At 40.4% G+C, this 21,590-nt stretch overlaps 1 protein-coding gene across 1 annotated transcript in view; it reads right to left on the bottom strand.

The window, feature by feature from the left end:
• Window positions 1-21,590, bottom strand: part of klf7b (Kruppel like factor 7b) — a 75,835-nt gene that overhangs the window by 14,541 nt on the left and 39,704 nt on the right. Inside the window, exons 2-3 of the mRNA XM_067604479.1 lie at window positions 12,334-12,985; window positions 1,650-1,773 (exon numbers count right to left, since the gene is read on the bottom strand). Of these exons, the coding sequence (XP_067460580.1) occupies window positions 1,650-1,773; window positions 12,334-12,985 (776 nt within the window). The remainder of the gene's footprint in view (window positions 1-1,649; window positions 1,774-12,333; window positions 12,986-21,590) is intronic.

Raw genomic sequence — 21,590 nt, 5'->3', positions numbered from 1 at the left:
GAGTGCCATCACAGGCAAGTTGCTACCATGGCAACAACGTTGGTTACGTAACGTAACCATGGATAATCCCAGATTCACAGAGTATAGGCATAGCTGTTTCTATTTCAGTGTGTTTCAGTTCATGAAACATGAACATGAAACATTTTGGTCAAGTAAAAAAGTCTTGTTAAGTGTTTTGTTGTGCTAAAAGACCTTCTAAGGAGTTGGATCTTCAATTTTTCTGGTAAGTACATTTTGTTTGAATGGTTTTAAACCTGTTTTTTGCTAGTGAAAATCAGTATTAGTATTAGCATTATCACAGTTTACCATAGACTGTAAATAAACTGTGCTAACCGAGCTAGCAGTTAGCGTTAAGGTTAGCTCCACCCTCTCATCCAAATATGGTCACTTCTGGATCCAAAAATCCAAGATGGTGATGGTCAAAATGCAAACTCAGGGCTTCAAAATGGGAGTCCATTAACCAATAGGTGACGTCATGGTGACTACATCCATTATTTTTACACTATACGCCCTAGACTTATTACTCTACTGGACACATCAAGATGAAACTACTTTCTATCTTCTTATTAATCTCCTGTTAGAATGTCTGAGCATTCCTATTTATACATCCAAACAGCTGTCAAACAGAGAAGACTTCTCACTGTCAATCAGTTATGGAGAAAGTTTCAAGACAGCTTATTATTAATGTTACCAAATTTGAAACCAGAGTCGGAACAAAACTTGGACGTGATGGTGGCTAGCTTGCTTACTACCAAGACAAAACTTGTGAATAGGATAATTTTGAAGTCATTGGAAGGTGCATTTTTGTTTGTGTGTTTGTTTACTTTAGACTAGTTTCCACCTGCATTTAGTCTTCCTAAGCTAGGCTAATTGCTGTTTGGACTCACAGAGATGAAACTGTGCATCCAGTATAAAGATCTCTCACTAGACTCTGGGTAAGACACCAAATATGCAAATTTCATTCGTTCAGGTATTTATGTAATCGTTAAAACTGTCAGACTCTGATGAAATGTCGACTAGTGCTTAAACCATTAATCAATAATTGACTGTTTAAATAATTCATCAAGCAGAAATGTTTAAGTCTTTAGTCCCAGTTTCTCAAATGAGGATTTGCTACTTTTCTCAGTTTAATACAATTGTAAACGGAATCTCTCTGAGTTTGGGACTCGGACAAAACAATTAAATTGAAAACATCACCTTGAGCTCTGGGAAATTGTGATGGCCATTGTTCACTTTTCTAGCCTGTCTTTGTTGACGGGTCCAGTCTGAGTGACCAAGAATTAAGGTTCTCTGGGCTGCTTGGAGACACTTGTGTGGCTGATTTTATTTAATACTTTTATGCAGCCTGCTTACATCTCGACTGCTACTGAACCCAGTAATCATGCTTGCATAAGGATAATGATAAGACAGATGCAGCAGTCTCTCACAAAATGAGCTAATTAATCAATTTATGCCCAAATTTTTTCCCCCAAATGTATTGAATAAATATTCACACAATCAGAAAATTATTACACCTTAAAAAACAAACAAACAGTTTGTTGCAGCCCTATTGTAGACAACAACTGGCTATTTATTTGATGCACTGGCTGACCAAATCCCATTTTTTTTTTGTCGTTGAATACACCGGATGTATGTGTGTGTGTGTTTACCTGTCGCAGTGGTTGCACTTGAATGGCTTTGCTCCGGTGTGTTTGCGGTAGTGCCGTGTCAACTCATCACTTCGGGCAAAACGCCATTCGCAGCCCTCCCATGAGCACTTATAGGGCTTCTCACCTGAGAGACAGAGAAAGAGAGAGAGGAGAAGGTGTCACATTTTATTATCGTGTCCACATCTAATTTCCCACGTCTAAGCTACAGCTGTTCACTAATATACAGGTTTACACCTTTGGCTTTTATAAATACATGCACACCCTCCTACTCACACACAGAGCCCAGGGGCCGGGCAGGCAGACCAGTTTTAACACAACAGCCATTTCAATGAGCCAATACACTCAATTAGCTGTAAATGAAGTCTTTCAGCACTGCGGCATGTTAATTCATAATCCCAAATTCACCCTGAAATGAGTCTCGTTTTGTTCCCTCTATCACCATCACCACCCCCTTGCCCACACACGCACATGCACGCACACACACACACACACACACACACACACACACACCCTGAGGTGGTGGGATCTGAAATGTAAATGAAGTTTCATCCCCCAGTTCACCAGATGGGAGAAGAGATGGTCTATTGTTCTCAGCCTGTAGTTATCTCTCCATGATAGAAAGCCTTCCAGCTGTGTGTGTGTGTGTGTGTGTGTGTGTGTGTATTCGGGACCGGAGAGTTTAGTTAGAGGTGTGTGTGTGTGTAGTGAGTAGGAGCAGACTGTCTTGTGTAAGTACCTGTATGTGCGTGTGTTTCTGTGTGTGAATATGCATTTTAGGGGTCAGCAGATTAAGCATCAAATCTGGCCTTCCACCAAAATCATACACCCCAATAAAGGCAATATTAGCACTAATAATAATGCAATTATGAATAAAAATAAGAAAAAATCATTTTCTTTCATTGAGCTACTTCAAAACAGTTCAATAATTTTCCATACATCCACTGTAGGTATGAGACACCTTCAAATTTAAATGAAAATGTCCTTTAGTTATTATCTAATAGTTAATATCTTCATGTGGAGAGAGCCACAAACTGTACTACACTGCTCTTTAATATGTCATAGTATGGACACAGGCTGGTGCTAAAATTAAGTAATAAAACACACATAAAAGGGTTTGCTGGTGTGGGCATATTCCTACAGGTACCAGTGAGAAGATGAAAAATTATCCAGAAAGTCCAGTTTGATAGCTTATCACACATCAAAATGCAGCCCAGTGGATTATAATACTGTGGGAAGTTATATTAATATATACTCATATCTTTTTTATGGGTCAGGTAAGCTATCAGGAATGTGTGCTTGCACATATGTGATTGGCCGACACAGTGCGTTGCTGGATGATGTTGCATTGAGTTGAGCCAAGTTCTGCATTTTTGCTGACGACTGAGTGTTTTATTTTGCCCGTGTCTCATGCAGCATCAGGACCCCTTATTGAAATACGTGGAGCTGTATTTTTTGACATAGTGCTAATGACACTCTGAACTTATGCTCCAAAACAGACACGTGGTTAATATACACTGCATTGGTTGTTTATACATTTGTAGTGGCAGCTGTAATAAATGTTGGGCTGTATGCAGCTGTCACATGGCCAGATACAGAAATTTACATCACAAAAACCCCTTTGACAATGTGGTTGCAGAGACTTGACCTGCCCCACTATGAGAAGGACAATTTTAACATCAACCATACTTCTAAAAACTAAAATCTATTTGATTTCAAAATATCTTCAAAATATTCAAGCAGAGGAGTTTAAAAGAGTTAAAAAGAGTTTAAAACACAGATGAGTCTCCACTGAACCTATAAAACTGCAATGACCTCCTCTGAGCAGTGTTGAAAAAACTGGCCTAGCCTAGTGGTAGACCCCTGGTGTGTGTCTGTATGTGTGTGACTCTGTGCCGTGTGTGTGTGTGAACTGGAGGGTGGTGACTATAATTGGGGTCTTAATGACTCTTAATTGGGAGTAATACAGCAGCTTACAGTCAGTTAGCCAGATGTCCCAGCAGCCCCTCCACTCCCATCACAGCACACACCAATCTTCTTAAGGAGACAAACAAAAACACACACCAGCTCAGAGCAAAGTGGAACTAATGTGAAATCTGAAGCGTTTCACAATATGGTGAAAACACAATCGGATGTGGTAGAAAAGGATGCGGTTGCAAGTGCGCTAGGGCAAACAAAAGAATTGAATTTTTCTTTGTTTTGTTCTGTAATATTGTTATAAATTGAAGTGATGCAATAAAATATGTTACAAAAGTAGAAAGAATGGAAATAAAAATGGCAGCCAACAAACCATGACAATGTAGCCTGGTTCCAGACCTCTGACACACCACTAACATCTCATTTTCAGCAATTCCAATATGTTTGCTATTGTGCTCACTGAAAGCTGTTTACCTGTTTGGAGAAACAACCGAGCCAATCAGAGCATTGTAGGTGGGATTAAGAATGCTTGGATAAGACGGACACAGCTGTACAGATTGTTGAAAGATGACCTACAGAAATAACCACTCTGAAATCAGCATATCTATTTGATATATGCTTTGACATGAAAACCATTAAGTTAAGTGCTCTTGATGAACACTATCACGGCTTCCGTGTCGACTACAAACAATGTCTCAGTCTACTGATTGGTATGAGCAGAACAGAAACCCCCCCCAAACAGAAACTGGCTAACATGAACACAATATCAGACTGAATAATGATGTGAAATGAAACAGCAATTTAGTCATAAGTGCCACTTTAGGTGAAAAGCGATTAATGGAAATGACAGAGGAGTTACTGGTGCTTTTCTCTGTGGATGACAACATCTGTCAGTCAACCCACCACTTTGGTCCAGACTGAGATGTCTACAGTATACAACCACTGGATGGATTGCCATGAAATTTTGTACATACATTCATGGTCCCCAGAGGACAAATCCTACTGATTTTGGTGATCCCCTGACTTTTCCTACTGTGCCGCAATGGGGTTGACATATCTGCATTTCAGCAACTACTGGTCATGAAAGTTGGAACAGACATTCAGGTTGCCATAGGCGCCTGAGCAATGGAGCAATGGAGCAACTGACAAAAACAAGTAATTTAAAAATCACACATTTTTGGACCATCCTTTGAGTTGGTTCAGTCGAAGCCGTCGCTGATCGATCTGAGCAGACTGACAGAGAGTAGCTTTTCCTCACAGCATGAAAGTGTCTGAATGAACAACAGTCAAATGCTCAGTGGTGGAAAGTGACTTATTTAGACTTTATTTTAGACTACTTTGCTTTAGTTTAAGTTTTAGTCAGACTTTAGATGGAATTATTTTTAAATAGGAGGGCACATCACTCCATGTAATGATCTCTCCTTTCATCCAGCTGCTCTGCGCTGTGCTTTCATTATTATGATTATTCTCTCATTTTCTTATACAAGTTTACTCTAAGGGGTGGTTTACAGTAAGGTCTAGTGCTCGACTGAAATGGCCCTTTTTTGAGATAACCCTTGAGATGACCCTTGGTTTGAGATAATCTGCTTTTAAAATGACACATATCAATATCAAATGATCTGCTTTTGAAGTTATGATTATTCATTCCTGTATAACATTACAACTACATCAGCTAGTGGTCTATTGAGAATAGCTCCCACTAGAAGCTGTGAGATTAGAATTAGATTGTGAGGCCATTTCATTCATCCAAATTGTTTGTACTTTATTGCAATTGTTAAACTTTGAAGATGCCTTGTGATTGTAGAGAATAGCAACCCTCAGGTTTAACATTGTTTAACCAGGTTTCATTATGCAAATCATATTGTGATGTGTTGTAAGGCTATTTCATTTATATAAATTGTTTGTCCTTGTTTGACCTTGAAGATGGCCTAGTAGCCTGTAATCTCCTACCATTTTAGGCTACATAATGTTTTTATAAATATAATTTCAAATATGAAATAGCCATTCTTCTGAATCATTTCCTTTCCTGATCCACCCACTTATATACTCTTCTTGATGCAACCCTGGCTTTCATAGCACCCTGATTTTTCTTTTGCAGATTATTTTTAAGTTTATGCAAAGTTTGAACATCATTTCTATGGAGACATACAGTACCTACGGATGTCTCTTCCTACTTTTTCTCATTCTTCTACCTTTAAGTCTCCAACCATACTGCAGGGCATAATTTCTCAATCACAATCCAAGAAGATGAATACTTGTGAAGTTGCTTTTCTGCACTTTAGTTGTCTTAAATCACCTTCTTGAAACACCACACAAGAATAACTCAACCGGTAGAAAGTACACCTTCAGATGGACTAATATCTGAGAGTTGCAGAGCGGCACCGAGAGCAAGGTGATGCAACGACAAGTAAAAGATGATGTGCTACAGGAAGATCCAACTATGAATGATGCCCTCTTCCCCTTCATTTTCCCCCAGTTCCTGTCTCTCTTTGATGGGAGTCGTCTTTCATCCACAGACACAACGTGACTGCAGGGTGACGCAGTTGTTCTCGGACTAAATTAATTCCAGGTCACGAGCTGTGCTCCCCTGGATTTGCATATTCAAATTCTTCAGTCAAATCTCATGCAGTCAGTTGCTGATTTCCACAACAGAGATCTGGGTTTTGTTTTGCTCACCATTGTGCATTTCTGGTGATAGGCCTTCCTCTGCCAGCTCCTGCACAGTTGATCTGATTGTGGACAAGATCAGAGTTCAATTATCCTGAGCTCTAAGAGATCGCCTACTGTAGCTTCCCTTGCATGGTGTCTGTAATTCAGTGGGCTTTGTCACTGAGGGTTACTTTGATCAGCCTTTCTGAAAAGCTGATGTTCCTGTGGTTTTTCTGTCCATATACAAGCTAAATGAATATCCCTCTTCCGTAGGCACCTCATCATTTTAACAAAGATAAAACAACAATTCAACCATTCAAGAACAACACATCCAGAGTGTCTTAGACACTGGCATGATGTCAAAGTCTCATCCTAGACTGTGAAAGCCTGATGGGTTGGTAAAAAAAAAGTTTGTGACTGCCGTCAACTGAGGTAATGATGATGATGGAGGAAATCTTGACACCAACAAGCTTTGGGTGAAGACCGACAAAAATGCAAGTACAAGTGAGGTTTCTGTGCAAGTTGGCGAGAGACGCACTGGGCATTTGGAAGACCTTGTAATCAAGATGTCACTGCTTCACATCAAGAGGAACCAGTAGAGATGATTCAGACACTGACTTGGTGGAAAACCTGGATGAGACCCAGAGCAAGCTGGACTAGTACAAGAGGGACTACATCTCCCAGCATGTGTCAGGGATCCCTCAGGAGGGACTTTGGGAACTTGCTGGGGAAAGTATTTGGGCAGCCCTGCTCTGTGACCCTGATTAGAATAAGTGGCTTGAAAGTGAAAGTCTTCTATTTTATCCTTCCTCTTTAAAAAAAAAAGAATGTGAACACATAGCAAACATTTTGTGATAAAGATATGTCTGAGGATACTTTACAATTACTGTTGAAGAAGACACTAACAGTAAACATAATTAATAATAATTTAAAAATCGTTAAAAAAACAACAAAAGAGCCTCAGCAGCTCAACATAAATTGCGGCCAATAAAACATTTATAACTGTAGTTTATTGCTGCAAAGTTTTATTTTTTTTTATTTTTGCATATCTGCACATATATCTGTACATGCCAATGCCATTTTCACTATGATCAGTCAGTCACTATGATCCCAGCTGCATTTCCTTTGCTCAAAGAGACAAGCTACACATATTAACTCTACTTTGAAGGTACAACAAGAAGTTCTCTATTTTTTATAAAGGCCCACAATCCTCTGGTACAGCTGTGAAGAATGATTCTACAAGAGATAACCTCTAGTTCAATAAAGAAACACGTATCATCCATGTTGAGTCTTCAGCAGTAGTATCTGTATGTGTGAATCCTCCTACTCACTCCACAGAGTCCTCCTCACTCAGGACCCAATAAAGGACCCATATTTTCAACATACAATAGCAAACCACTTGGCATCTTATCGTCTAGGCCTGTTGGAGAAACGTTAAACTCTCAACCTGCATGTGTGTGTGTGTGATATGGGGTATGAGTGGGAGCCGCAGGTGCCAGACAGGCGGCTGTTTCACACCCGTCTTCTGTAATTGGCCAGAGCACCCTATCTTCCTTCAATAGGACCCCCCTCAAACACACATACATGCTCAAACACACACATGCTCTCTCTCTCTCTCTCTCTCTCTCTCTCTCACACACACACACACACACACACACACTGTTAGTGGAATAAAGCAAGGCCAGTTCGGGCCTGACGCCACAGCAACCATGACGCCAGCCAATTATAGCGCGGCAAGGCAAGGATGCGTGATAAAGTCACCTAGCAACTGAGAGAAAGAGAGGAGGGGGGGATGGAGGGTGGGTGAGGGGTGGTGGGTGAGAGAGAGAGAGTGGGAGAGAGACATTAACAGGCATGGACAATCCACCAGCCACCAACCAATTATGGAAGAGTGTGATGCAGTTGCTTGGCAACCCAAACTGAATGAGCAAGTGGAAGACAGAGAGAGAGAGAGCAGGTTGGAGGTAGGATTGTGGGTGTAGAGGTATATAGTTATATGTGTGTGGAGGTCTGGGGTTACAGCAGGGTTTTTCCTGAATCCACATGAGGTACCACAGAGGGTGGGGGTGGGGTTGAGGTCTTGGAAAGTCAGACTCAAACTGCAGTAACCATGCCAGTGATTTTTCATGTTTTAGCCCATTAACCACATATCACATTACACTTTACATCACAGTTAACCATTTTGTAAATGTGTAAAATATTGTATATTTTGTCTCCAAAATCAATTAGCACATACTTGAAACTTGCTTCAGTTCCATGAACCATTACAGTTAACATCAAGTCTGTGTCAATTTTATGGTTGTGAGATAATCCAGCACAGCTCTCTACTTTACCATGCGATGATAATGTAACACTGACAGAACGTAAATTACACAACTCAAGCAAAACAGTTGTTTATTTACAGTCTGTCAGTGGATTTTCTCATATTGAAATGAATGGAAATCCCTCGCTGGATAAAGGAGGAAAAACATTTACTTTTTATTCTATTTAATGTTACTGTTTTTGACTATTTAGTAGGATGTAACAATATATAATTTTACATTTCCAATACAGAAGTGTGAAAGATGCACTGATGAGCAGAGAAATGAATTGCAAATAAATAAATCGGACTAGTTTTGACCCCCAAAAGATATTAATGTTTGTTTTCTGATATTAAATGTCATGCATTAAACATATGAACAGTCAAAGGTCTGAAATATTGCCTTAAAATATTGACAATATTGACATTGTAAATGAGGTGTTAGAGTGTTACTCTAACAAAGTTTAGACATTTGCTCTTAAGGGCATTTTCATCCAGATGTTTTATATTCTTCACTGTAGTTCTATGTAGATAACAATCTGCAAAAAACCCCATAAAAACCAATACCTATAGGGAAAAAATTGTGTTTCGCCTTTTCTCTTTTTTTTTTCCTGAACTGCATCTATGACTGCCGTTCACAGTTCATATATCACACATCATTAAATCACACTTTGGAGCTGTTGGACCGTCTACATTTTTTGTTACTTTTGATGACGCTAGGCCAACAATTTCCCTCAGCTTCCAGTCTGCATGCTAATCTACAGTACGCTAAACTTGATTCTGTTTTATTTCTGTCCTAGAAGCACATCATCATCTGACAGCAGCTATGTGCATTTTCCAAAATGTTGGGAGTGTTCCTGTGTGCTGCAATGCAGCATATGCACATCCAAATATTGTATCAGGTACGTTGACAGTTGTAGAAAAAGGAGCGCACACAGATGATGTTACTCCCCAAAAATTTCATTAAGTGCAGTTAAGACTTTTGAAAGACAAACACTCCCTCCAAAACTGCTCATCTACTCTGCTATCACAGGTGCCGAGTGCCAAGGGGGGGGAGGAGGGGGGGGACTGCTGCTTGAATAACAACCAGGATACAAGTATTGGTAATTCCTACAGTTATTAGACATCCAAGAGAGAAAAACCCTGGCTTAGAGTCAGAATAGCTCTGCCTGAATTATTTGGAGATTTACTGAATTAATTTGTACATTTAATAATGTAACAACTCATTGCTAATTGAAGCAGTTCAGCAGTTCTGTAGTTCAGAGCAACTGTTTTGGATATGCATTTAGGAATACCATTACCAGCATTATGTGAAATTGCAGCACATGTACAGTATACTCCTGACAGACCTCCCTATAACGATGTTTCTAATGGCCTCTGGTGTGCACTATGTGACAGTAAGTGTACTGATGCTGTGCAGGCTTTCTGCAGCTGCTCCTCCCTGTAGTCTTTGCTATGTTAATCCCTCCCTACATGTATGTTCAATGATTTATGGTCATAATAACCCAAAAAGAGGATTAAGCTAATTAAACCACAGAGCTGTGCTTGTAATGAACACACTGGGAGGGAATACACCGCCCCCACATTTATACCACACATACACACACAGAGTGAAGAAGCTGCAGGGTGTCTTTCTTTTTTTTTCAGTGAATGAATCTGCATTTAAAAACTCATTGTTGGTTGGCATGACTCGACCGTAGACTCATCAGAAGATTAAAGATACTGCAGTTAGCGGTCATGCTACCAGAACACTAGCTGCACCACCCTGGATTAGCTATAATAAAGTTACAGCTGCAGGTTCCCCTGCTTATGCTAGGTGCTGCCCTGGAATGTAATGCTATACTTAAAGCCATGTGATGGTCGCTGGGATCATATAAGCCTGTAACACGCTGGATTAATGATGCCAAGGTTGCTAGTATTAATACAGTGGAGGTCTGCAGGCTATGTATTGCAATCCTGGTGAACACCAAGGAAACTGCTATCACCACATGATGACAACTGGAGGCCATGAACCACTCCGTACTGTGAATGATGCTGTGGTACAAGCCAAAGTTGAATAATGCTACCTGGAGGTGGTACAAGCCTGCACACACCTCATACTGCAGATAAGTGACGGATTCAGCCTGAGTTTCCCAGGCTAAAATACATCCAATCCAGCAGGCATTTCCACTTAGAAACAGATGAATAGTTTCTAAGAATGTACAAAACTGTTACACACTGGTTCCTGTCACTTCAAAAATAGTATTGCAGCTCTAGATGACCAAAACACAACAAAGGCTAAATGCATTTTCACACAGACAATTCATAAAGTCTGTACCATTGAATCAGGTCTTTGGTTACCACCTAAAAACACAAAATGACTCTTAAGGCACTTCATGAAAAAATACAGCCCCTTCATTCATTTCTGATTGACGCAGTGGGAGTGCTGATACAGCAGCACAAAAAATGCAGGGTCACCAAGCTGTGTTGGCCAATCAAATACATGCCAACACATGCTTCTGGTAGATTACTTTGTAATGTGAACAGCGTATTTCTTTCTGATGCTAACCTGGTGGTCATACTGTAGCAACTACAGATATTTTATCTGTAGATTGTCTTTATGATAACTTTCCACAGTTGTAAAATCCTTCCTGATATTACTGGTGTGTGATGTTTTCACGCGTGATAAGCCTTCAATCACTTCAATTTCACTGCTCTGTATGCTGCTTTGGTTGGTTTACTGATGAAATCTGCTGAAAAGTTGAAGCACAACTTTTTCTTTGCCCCAATTCCTTATACTGCATAAAACAGAAAAATTATGAATAGTTTTTTCATCAGTGCATGACCCAAGACTATACACAAAACAAAGATCTTCCTCTGTTTGGTCTACAGACTTAACAGTGGAATTGATTGAAATGTTTTGTTTCCATGTGTTACGAGCAATAACACATCCATAAAAATATAACAGGCTGGTCCATACTGACTAAACCTCTGACCATGACAGATATTAAGTTTCAGGCTGAGTTCAGGTTACTTTTGCTGTTTGAACTCAATTCATTATAATCTCAGCATCAGTCAAATCCATCCTTTCTTGTATGTCTGCTGCAACCCACATGCTAAGCTTGCAGCTCACAGCCCCTGGACACATAGCCTGGTGCGTGCTCTGTCTGAGGGTCACCGAGAAGGCAGCTGTAGTTAGTGGCTAAAGCTGCATGTCATACCCAGTTGGACACGGCTGACTTTGTAAAGGCATTTACTACCAGTCTATCAATCAGCAGGCAATTACTGAGGCAGGGCCTTTTGGCACTGAGCTGGTATAAAGACTCACGAGGAAATTAATAAATCTGGAGGATAATCTGAGAGGAAAAAAGAAGAAGAAGAGAGGCCATAATCCTCTACTACTTCTGAAAATTACCAACATCAGATCTTTTCTTCTGCAACACCAAATCCTGAGCAAGTCCCAGGAAAAGTATCTTTTGGTTTATGTGCATCTAGTCTGGCCTTACTTATCAAAGCTCCAGGTTTTAAAAACAGCATTGTTGACTGCAAACAGCGCAGTCAGAAAGTATTGTGAGGGTTAGACATATTTTGTTGAGTTGGCTCTGTCCCCCAGCACATTGGATTCAAAATTATATAATGCTGACGTCATTTGACGGTGTTTACATCCACATCAGGTGAACAGTGTAGGACTCCTAGCCCTTTTTATACATTGTCCATGAATTTTAGGGGACAGAAGTTAAATGATACAACCTTAAAATAAAGTCACCAGTATGCACTTCAACCTAAAGTACTTATGTTGAAGCTAAATGCAATGAAGGTAAATAAAGGTATGTGTTATCTTACCTGTGTGGGTCCTCTGATGTGCCTTCAGATGGGAGCTCTTGGTGTAAACCTTCCTGCAGCCGTTAAACTGGCACCGGTGGACTCTCTTCTTGTTCTCTGGTACGTCTCCTCCCAGACTTCCTCCTCCTCCCTGCTCGCTGTCACTGAGGGCTCCTCCTCGGCTCGGTGGGGACGGTAATGCTCGTGCTGCCACCAGTTTGGCCGCCCCTAACCCTACCTTCTTTGCCACCAGTTTGAGTGTTAGTGTGCCATCTGCCGTCGCAGTCAGCGTTTGTGTGGGTTTGATGAGGTGGCGGCCGAGCTCTGGTGATGATGGCGGTGTTAGGGATGTGACGGCAGCGCTAAGCTGCGCGGCGCTGACCCCTCCAAGGACTTGCTCCTTTGTTGTGAGGGTTTCAGTTCCTGCTTCTGCTTGGGTCTTGCTGTGGTTGGGCATCTGGAGGATTTTGGCCTGGACCTTGGGGAGAGTTACCAGTAGTGGAGGCGGGCTGGGCTGGTCGGGCAGGCTGGGGAGGAGGGGGTCCATCAGGTCCTCGTCACTGTCACCACCCTGCATGAAGGATGGCGTTAAGAGACAGTCCAGCTCCTCATCAAACAGCTCTGAGAGACGTTTGGGCTCCGTCTGTAGATACCGCTCCAACTCTAGACATGTCTGCAAGAAAAGGACACACATGGACCCAGAGTCAGAAAACAGATTTCATCTCCTGACAGGGACTTTGCTCTCTTTGGATGCTCAGAGGAGTCTATAACTCTCCTTTCACACATTCAAACAGCTGTGTTGATGGCCGTGGTATTAGCAAAAAAACTTATTCACAAAGACTGGAAGTCGCCAACTTGTTAAAATGAACTTATCTTAGTTATTTGTATCCCTCTCCCCTGGTATGTATGTGTGTGTGTGTGTCTGTGTGTGTGTGTGTGTGTGAGTGCATGTGTGTGTATGTTTAACATGGGTTTTGGGCATTGATTTTTGTGTGGTTTATATGCTGTTATGAATAATGGGCCACTAAAAATAATACTCAAAAAAAAAAAAGAAAAATCATATACTTTACACCTGTTAGATCACTTTTTGTGTTAACTGGCCTGATCACAGCATATAGACGATCACTGAAGAACATCACTGTTTCAGTCATGGTTAAACAAACATGGCGTCTTTGAGAACTCCCTCAAAGACCAGAACCCTTCCTGCCAAATCTAATTGAACAACCATTTGCAATAAATGATAACTTTGTAACATGTCTCTGACTGAAACAGTAAGCAGTGGAATCATACAAAACATAAGATGCCAACTTCTCTGCTCGCCAAATGAACGTATCAGTGTTAATCCTGCCTCTCAAACAAGTACTCATACAGGACAAAAGACACTGACACATCTGTCTCTCCCTTCCAAAATCACCTATATGACCATTCCAGCATTTTCTGAACTGCCACGTCTATGGTTAATGCATGGTTAAGTTTTGGCAAATAAAACTACTTGATGAAGGTTAGGAAGAAAACTTTTACCACAACCATCCACCCTGATGTCTAACAACATAACAATGCCCCAATCCTTCTGCCTTTGCTCCTGAAAGAGGAGTCACTATTCGTACAAGTGCAAGAGGTTGTTAATAAAACATAAACAGGGGTCAGTTTAAGTGTCTGAACAAATAGCAATGGTGTAGTTTTTCTTGTGAGGAGTCTTGTCTTTGACTCAGGTATATTTGGTAGTTTTCTTCAAACTGTAGACCTTTCAGAGGCTGTGTTTACTAGTCTATTTGAATACAAATACCCACTGTAGGCTTTATGCAGTATTTCTCTACAGCTGTTGACCATGTCACCTGGCACACGGCAGTCCTGAGAGAGGAGGGATTTAGTCTGTGATTGATTGCTGCTGCCTGGCTGAGCTCTCTGGAGCCCTGAACTGTGGAAGCCTTGCCTGTTTCCCTCTGCTCACCCAAACCAACCAGCCATGGAAGTTTTATTGCGAGATACAGGAAGGAAGGAGAGCAAGATGATGGAGGGAAAGTCAAATAAAGAAACAAAGGGAGATGAAAGATGGAAGAAAAAGAGAGAGAAACAAGGAAAAAAGAAGCCAGTATTTCTATGCATGTTTATCCAACCTGTTCTAGAGATAACAGAGACATCTGTGCATTTTTTCAAGAGTTTGGCATCAGAGCAGCATCGCCACAGTTGTTGGTCTCCTGGCTTTCTGTGCTTTGGTCAAGGGCACCTGTCACATCACCTCAAAGGACTTGAGCCAAAAACTTTTTCTAACCCCAAGGCTACACCTCTCCTCTCCAAACTTATTTCCTCAAATATAAGATGGTAGTCAATTAAAAGCCGTGTCTCTGATAATGACCGGGGGTGTGGTCAACACAAACAAGGGTGGATAAACTCCTGGTGCCTGTTATATAATGTTCATGCCAGTTAAACACAAATAGTAGTCACAGAGAAAGGAGGAGGACGGAGGAGATGTGATATCGTTTAAATATGGGGATAACGGTGCATATTTTAATAATAATGTTGACAGTGACACTACATCAGCATGGGTAACCAGGGTAACTTGGCTAAGCTGGCGAGCATACCACCATGAGCATGATACCTGCTAAGTGGTGCACTGCCAAAATGTTCTGGGTGGAACTCAAGTGCTAGAATTATTGCTCCATATGTCTGATCAAGTAGATTACTGGTAATGCAGTAACAAAAATTTAACAGAGCAAACGGAAGCAGGTGAGAAAACAAGGAGGCTTCATACTAAAATATGAGCAAATACACTTATCAAACAGAGGGAATTATAAATAAGGCCTCTCTCTAATATGAGCCTGCTTCCAATAAAGGCCTGGTACCCTCTGTGGTTGAGCTAAATAAAGACCCCGGCCACTATTAGAGGAAATACGGGATTTCGACCATACTTTTGAGGTCTACATGGGACTGTTTATTCAATCCTGCTCCTGCTTCGATCTCACCCACCTGCAACACTGTTTTTTTATATCAAAATTCTGTATGCCCCAGTCTGCAGGGAAAGTAGGACACATATGGCCTTCATGAAAGATTGACGACAGTTTACACAGCTTTTAAAAAAAAAAAAATTTAAGGCATAAACTGAAAAAAGCCAAACCTAAACCTATGAAACACTGCATTTTCAAACTGTGTTAGTATTTACAAAATGAAACTCCATCATATGCAAAACACTATACGCATAGGATGATTATTTGTCTTTATTATGTAGTAAAGACAGTAGAATGCTTAAAGGAAATGAGGGGAGAGAGATGAGGGATGACATGCATAAAGGACTTGAACTGATTATGAGGTCAATATGTTAAATAACTCACTAAGCCACCAGGGCATCCCATATTTGAATGCATTTACATTCTTATATTCATGGTTAAGCCCAATAACACTGTATTTTCATTTATGACAAGGTCGACCACATGTCAAGCCAACAATGGAGTACCCAATTCCTGCACCATAATGTTCATGTTGGGTCCAGCAGGGATCTAAATCCTGCTATAGTCCTATATAAGAAATTGTTTTTTGTGATGTTTTTGCCAAGAAAGAGAGGGTAGAGACAGCAGGCCAGTTTATTCTCTCTAACTGTCCACTCAGCACTTACTTATGCTGCCTGGCTCCAGCACTGTCCTGCAGCATAGGGTCCCTTCACTGTATCTACTTGGAAAATGAATTCCCTCTGTTTGGCAAAAGGCCTCTGGCAGCTGAAAGTTCTCATCCTGATCCTCTGGCACTTTCCACCTCTGTCATCAGAGCAAATTACAGCCACTATAGAAATATTTTGTCTTAGCTGCAGCTGGTTGACTCTGTCCATTCAGTCAGGCCAGAGCTGGAAGCTTTACTCCGCTCAGCCTCAGTGACGAGACAGACAGACCCACACGTTTAGTCTGAACATCTGTTGAGTGGTGATAAGCTGAACTTCCCTCTCCCTCTTCCCCCCCCCCCTTTCTTCCTCCCTTTAAAAGAATGTCTTTTTTTCTTAGGGATGTTCATTTACATGTGAATACAAAAAGGGGAGGGGGGGTGTACAGTGCTTCATAAGGAAACTTGAAAATGATGAGCATTTATGTAGAGAGGCAAAGATGACACCCAGGAACAATGTCTTTTGTAAAGCTAATACTTGTGCTGTAGGGAAAACCTTCTGGTTAGCCTTTTGTCCAGATTGTTGCTGTGATTTGTTAGCATTGGTATTCGTTTCAGTAATTGCTGTGTGTAATACAATATCTAGTCAAGCATGCAAAAGAGGGCTATTATATCTCTGTTTAAATTAGATCAGTCAGTGCTAATGCATCTGGAAACCAATACTAGAGATTAGCAAACAGCCATCAAGTTATCTGGAGTTTGTTTGGATTGTAGAATGATGAGTACACTGTTCATTGATCACTCATAGCAACAGGCAGCTCCATCTGGTGAGAATGTACTACAAAAAACAAAGAAACGGCTCATTAAGCACCTTAAATGATTTAGAGAAAGTTTGAATTCTTTGGTCTTCATGCTATATACTGTGTATATACAGTATGTTACTGAGATCTGGGGCTTACAACAGAATCTTCTATGGCATGAGTCCAAGAGGCATCGCACACCCAACCAATCTGACCGGCTTTTAAACAAAAGTAGTTTAATACAAATAACAACCTTAAAGTGATAGCATAGCAACAATAGTTGAGCATGGGGATTTATTCTTGACCTTGGGAACACATAAAGTATCTGTGATAGAATATTCTAAACTCAAAGTTCACTTATTATCTTTTACCAGAGCTTTTGACTGAATCCCACCTATATATGACATATGATTAAATTGTTTTTTTTAATCTTAACAAATAACAATGATGACTAGAAATAAAATAATATAAGGTTGTAGAAAAGGATTTGGAATTTCCCTTAACGGTGTACCATTATCTGCTTCAGAGCCCTGGAAAGAACATGATGGAAAAGCTTTGTGTTTTCTTGCAGAAGTTTAAATAAAAAGGTCAGTGTAGTTCAGGGTGACTTGGTTATCGCTGTTTCTACTGGAAGAGTGGTGCCACTAGTTAATTGTATTTGATTAGTGTCGCACGGCAACAGATTTAAGACGCTGAAGAGTTCAAGGTCATCATGAGGAGTATTTTGATATGTATAATTTATGCAGTTTTTGCCCCGAATTTAAGGTTTGTGGTTAGTTAACGTTACTGGAGATGACGCATATCCTGAAGGATTCTGAAGTCTTACTGTTGCTGCTGTTCTCAGGAGATGAAAGAAAAGATTTGCAAGAAAATGCAGAAGAAGCTTTTTTCCCCCTTCCCATTTAAAATGTTTCCTTTTCAGGAATAATATTTTGGTATTGTAAGTTTTAAATTCATTATTCATTGTCCTCAGAATATTACAGCACTATGAATACTATGAACTAGTTCTCTCTGATACAGTAAATACGGTCTCTATTAGTGATTTCTGGAGGCATACTGTACCATTGTTTGTACTTGGACTAGAAATCAAAAATAGAAAGGTCTGTGTGTCTCCTGGCGGGGGCTGGACTGATGCTGAGGATTGTGGGAGGTGGGTGGGGAGGACAGAGGGCAGAGAGAGCCCAAGGCAGTGCGAGAGGAGCGAGCGGCAATCAAACCCACGGCCGGCAGTGAACGCACCGCCTCTGACATCACACGTATGACCTTCTCTTCCACTGTTTCTCCTACACACCATGAATATCAGGTAACAATGACATGTAGGGCCTGCAGCGTGTGTGTGTGTGTGTGTGTGTGTGTGTGTTTGTATCAGCGGCTGCTGGCTAACAGCTCAGACTGATAGCATGTGTAGGGCTCACCTCCTGTCCCCCTGCTCAGTCCCACACCATATGGAGAAAGGTCACATCGGATAACACACACACACACACACACACACACACACACACACACACACACACACACACACACACACACACACACAGACTGTTTTGTGACTGTTTTGGGGAAATTTCAACAGTTGGATGGACATGAATCTCTTAGTTGAATCAATGCAGCACTGAGCTGAAAATAATCTGCTTCACTGACATTAAGTCAAAGGTACAGCACTGTGAACGTAACAATTTTAGGACACAAGTCAACTAGAGTTCAAGAGACTGCTGCAGTGAGAAACATCCAAAGAGAGCTTTAAATTCTGTTGCTGTGATGTTAATGACAAGCTGATGTTAAAAAAGTTATCAGTTAAAAAGTTAAAAGTTCATCAGTTTAAATCAGTTTACTTTCAAAATCTGATTAACATAAATAGCTAATATTGGATTTATATTACTTTGGCAGAATGGAAAAATCTCTTGTTATTAAATCAGAGGAGTGAAATTAGCCAAATTAGCTATTTCAGTTCTGTTACCCTTGTTTAACAAGTGAGACCATATAAACAGTGTGCAGCTCATTTATAATTATCTGAAACAACTGCACTTGTGTTAATGTTTAAATGTATCTCACAGTGATGGTGGCTTTGCAGCCATTTGGCCAGCAGTTGATTGACACTTCTATAGTTTTATTGAAAAAGTGGGGGATATCATAGCCGCCAGAAATTCCCAATTTCACCTACTCACAATTACGGCTTTCTTAAACACGGTCTGTATGATACAATGTGCAGTGTTTTTTTCCTGATTGCAACAATCACATGCTCTGAATTTACTAGAACTCGGATTTCACTTGCTGACATCGTCTCCACAGCAACAGCCTCAGAGGTTCATGGACACTGTAGTGTTAAGTACCTGTAGTATTTGATACATAAAACTGAAAAGGAAAAAAATTGATTTTGATGGTGATACCATAACTCTATGACACTGTTAAATTATCCAGGAAAGTCAAGTGTTTCTGTGTTGAGGAAAATGTTTCAAATGTGAATTTCCAGTAAGAGAAATATTTCTGTAACCAGCTGCTTTGTCCACTAACTGCAGCTCAACAGTTTCCATTATTGAATCAGTGTAGGACATCAGTCATCACTAAAGGCCATTAAACTGTTCACATAAGCTGTCATATATAACATTGGATGAAATTGCTTCTTCAATTGCAGTTAACATACTCACTTCTATATTTTCAGTAGTGTTTGTTTCAATGGTGCTTTGTTTGATTGTGTACTTGTTTTGGAGGTCAAGGTCAAGGCCAAATGCGAGGTCATCGCTGGAGTGAAAATCAAACTGTGGTTGAGCACAGCATATTGTACTTAATATTAAATGTCTATACAGCAATTCTAGTTTTTGTTTTCTTGTAAAACCAATTAATTTGGTGTGTGATTGATGTGTGTGTGTGTGGATATATTTCATGCGACTAGAGCTGAAGAGAAAAAAACAAAAGAAAAACTCCATCTCGTCCTCCTGCATCCCCTGTTCCCTCAATGACCGTTCTTTCCCTTCATGTTTTGAGTGTTTGATTTAATATCTCATCTAAAATAGCTACCAGTGATGTGCAGGGGCTGCCTGCCTGTGTGTGTGTGTGTGTGTGTGTGTGTGTATGTTCTCAGCCTGCTGAGGTCCATTAATAATGAATGCAGAGAGCAGAGGGCTCTGGATGGGAGCGCTAAGAGCTTTTGACAGACAAAGGATCATCGAGGACAGAGCTAAGCAAACAGACTGAAGTGGATTCAGCAGGAGATGCTCCATCTGTGTTTACATGCAGACAGTTATATGACTATTACATTTTACATATTAATCAGCTGCTATGTTGGAGTTACTATTATACAACATTCCCATTAGGACAATGGTAGGATTAAGCCATTTACACAATTCTGTTAAGTAAAACTTCCTATAATGATCTGCTGCACATATGGTTATAGCATTCAGATAGAAATTACATCATTTAAATCAGGTTTTGAGTCAGTATGAGAATGTTTAACATGACAACATGACTCACAATCCTCACTAACAACTAAAATGTTAAAACCAGACTTTTTATATATTTTGAATCTGCAACCACATGGCCTATTTATCACCTCAATGTTGTTTGGAAACTGGTTCTGGTAGATATTCCAGGACACATTTTTACATTGTTTTCAGAATCATCGCCATAACTTCCAGTTGAAAAATTGGAAACAAAGACCAGTGACGGTCCAGCCAGTGGCATGTTCCTCCAAGCCTGAGTGAAGGCGAGAACTCAAACTCAAAAACATGTACTGTCCACCTCACTGCCAGATCACAGTGAGCCAAAACCAAAACCAAGTCACACTCACAGCATTTGAAACACAGTGTTGAAGTCCAAAACTCACACAGAATCTAGCTCTGCTAAAAGTGACTAGACACATATTTGCTCTCCAACGCTTTAAAATAATTCTTTGCTCGTACTTATTTATTCATGTAAAGATGAGTTCCTTGTCATGCTCTCATGATTAAGACATGGGGTGTAACATCAGGCAGACAGATGAAGCAGCTCGGCCAGTAGGGGACACATGGTGGGAATCATGTGACGTAAATGTGGACGTCAATGACACACTGGACAAAAAAAGACAACAGCCTTTACTTCAAAGACCCTGGTCATGGAATTGCTCGACGAGCTGGATAACAATACTGTGTATGTGCACACACACTGGTCAGTCTGGAAAAATTCAAACAAGTGGAAAAAACAGACCAGCTCCTGCAGTGCGTCCATGCCTGAAGGCCTCGGCAGAAAAGGAAAAATCTTTTTTTAACCCCTGAGATCTTGTTTTTGATATGTTGGTTTTTTTTTTTGTATTGCTGAGATTTGTGCTGTCACCAGAAGCCACATCTTCACCATCAGTAACATTAACACAGTTCTATAAAGCATTCATTTGACAGAGAAATCAAAAGCAAATATAGCCAATATTATAATTGCCAGTTGCATAGTAAAACAGCATGCCTGCATAACAACCATATGTACAGTAGGTCTGTGAGATCTATAACCAACAGCTTGATAATTAGTTTAAAGGTTCCCTGTGGACTTTTCCTATAAACAAACAAAAGGTATATGTACATTCAGTGTTTCTTACTGAAACACACTGTGTTTCCTTGATGTGTTGAATGCATTTCCATCTTCATAAATTATTTTCTATACCAATATTTAAAATATTTAAAATCCTGCAATGTTTACATCCATGTTTGCAGGCTTATTTTGGCAAATTGCTACATTTGTTGGTGCGTTACCACCGGCAACTGTCAATCAGTGGAATAATGTGAGACCAACAGCATGTGCATGCACAATACACACTAATAGTGGCCAAAAACTCCAAAAGGTGGTGTTAATGTTTTTTCTTCCAAATCTGTGGATTGTAGAATCTGGTAAAACTGTGGTTTATGAACTAAAAAATGTGATGGATCAGCC

The sequence above is a fragment of the Thunnus thynnus genome, chromosome 11 (genome assembly GCF_963924715.1).
Source record: "Thunnus thynnus chromosome 11, fThuThy2.1, whole genome shotgun sequence".
Lineage (NCBI taxonomy): Eukaryota > Metazoa > Chordata > Actinopteri > Scombriformes > Scombridae > Thunnus > Thunnus thynnus.
This window is presented reverse-complemented; position numbering and strand designations above follow the sequence as displayed.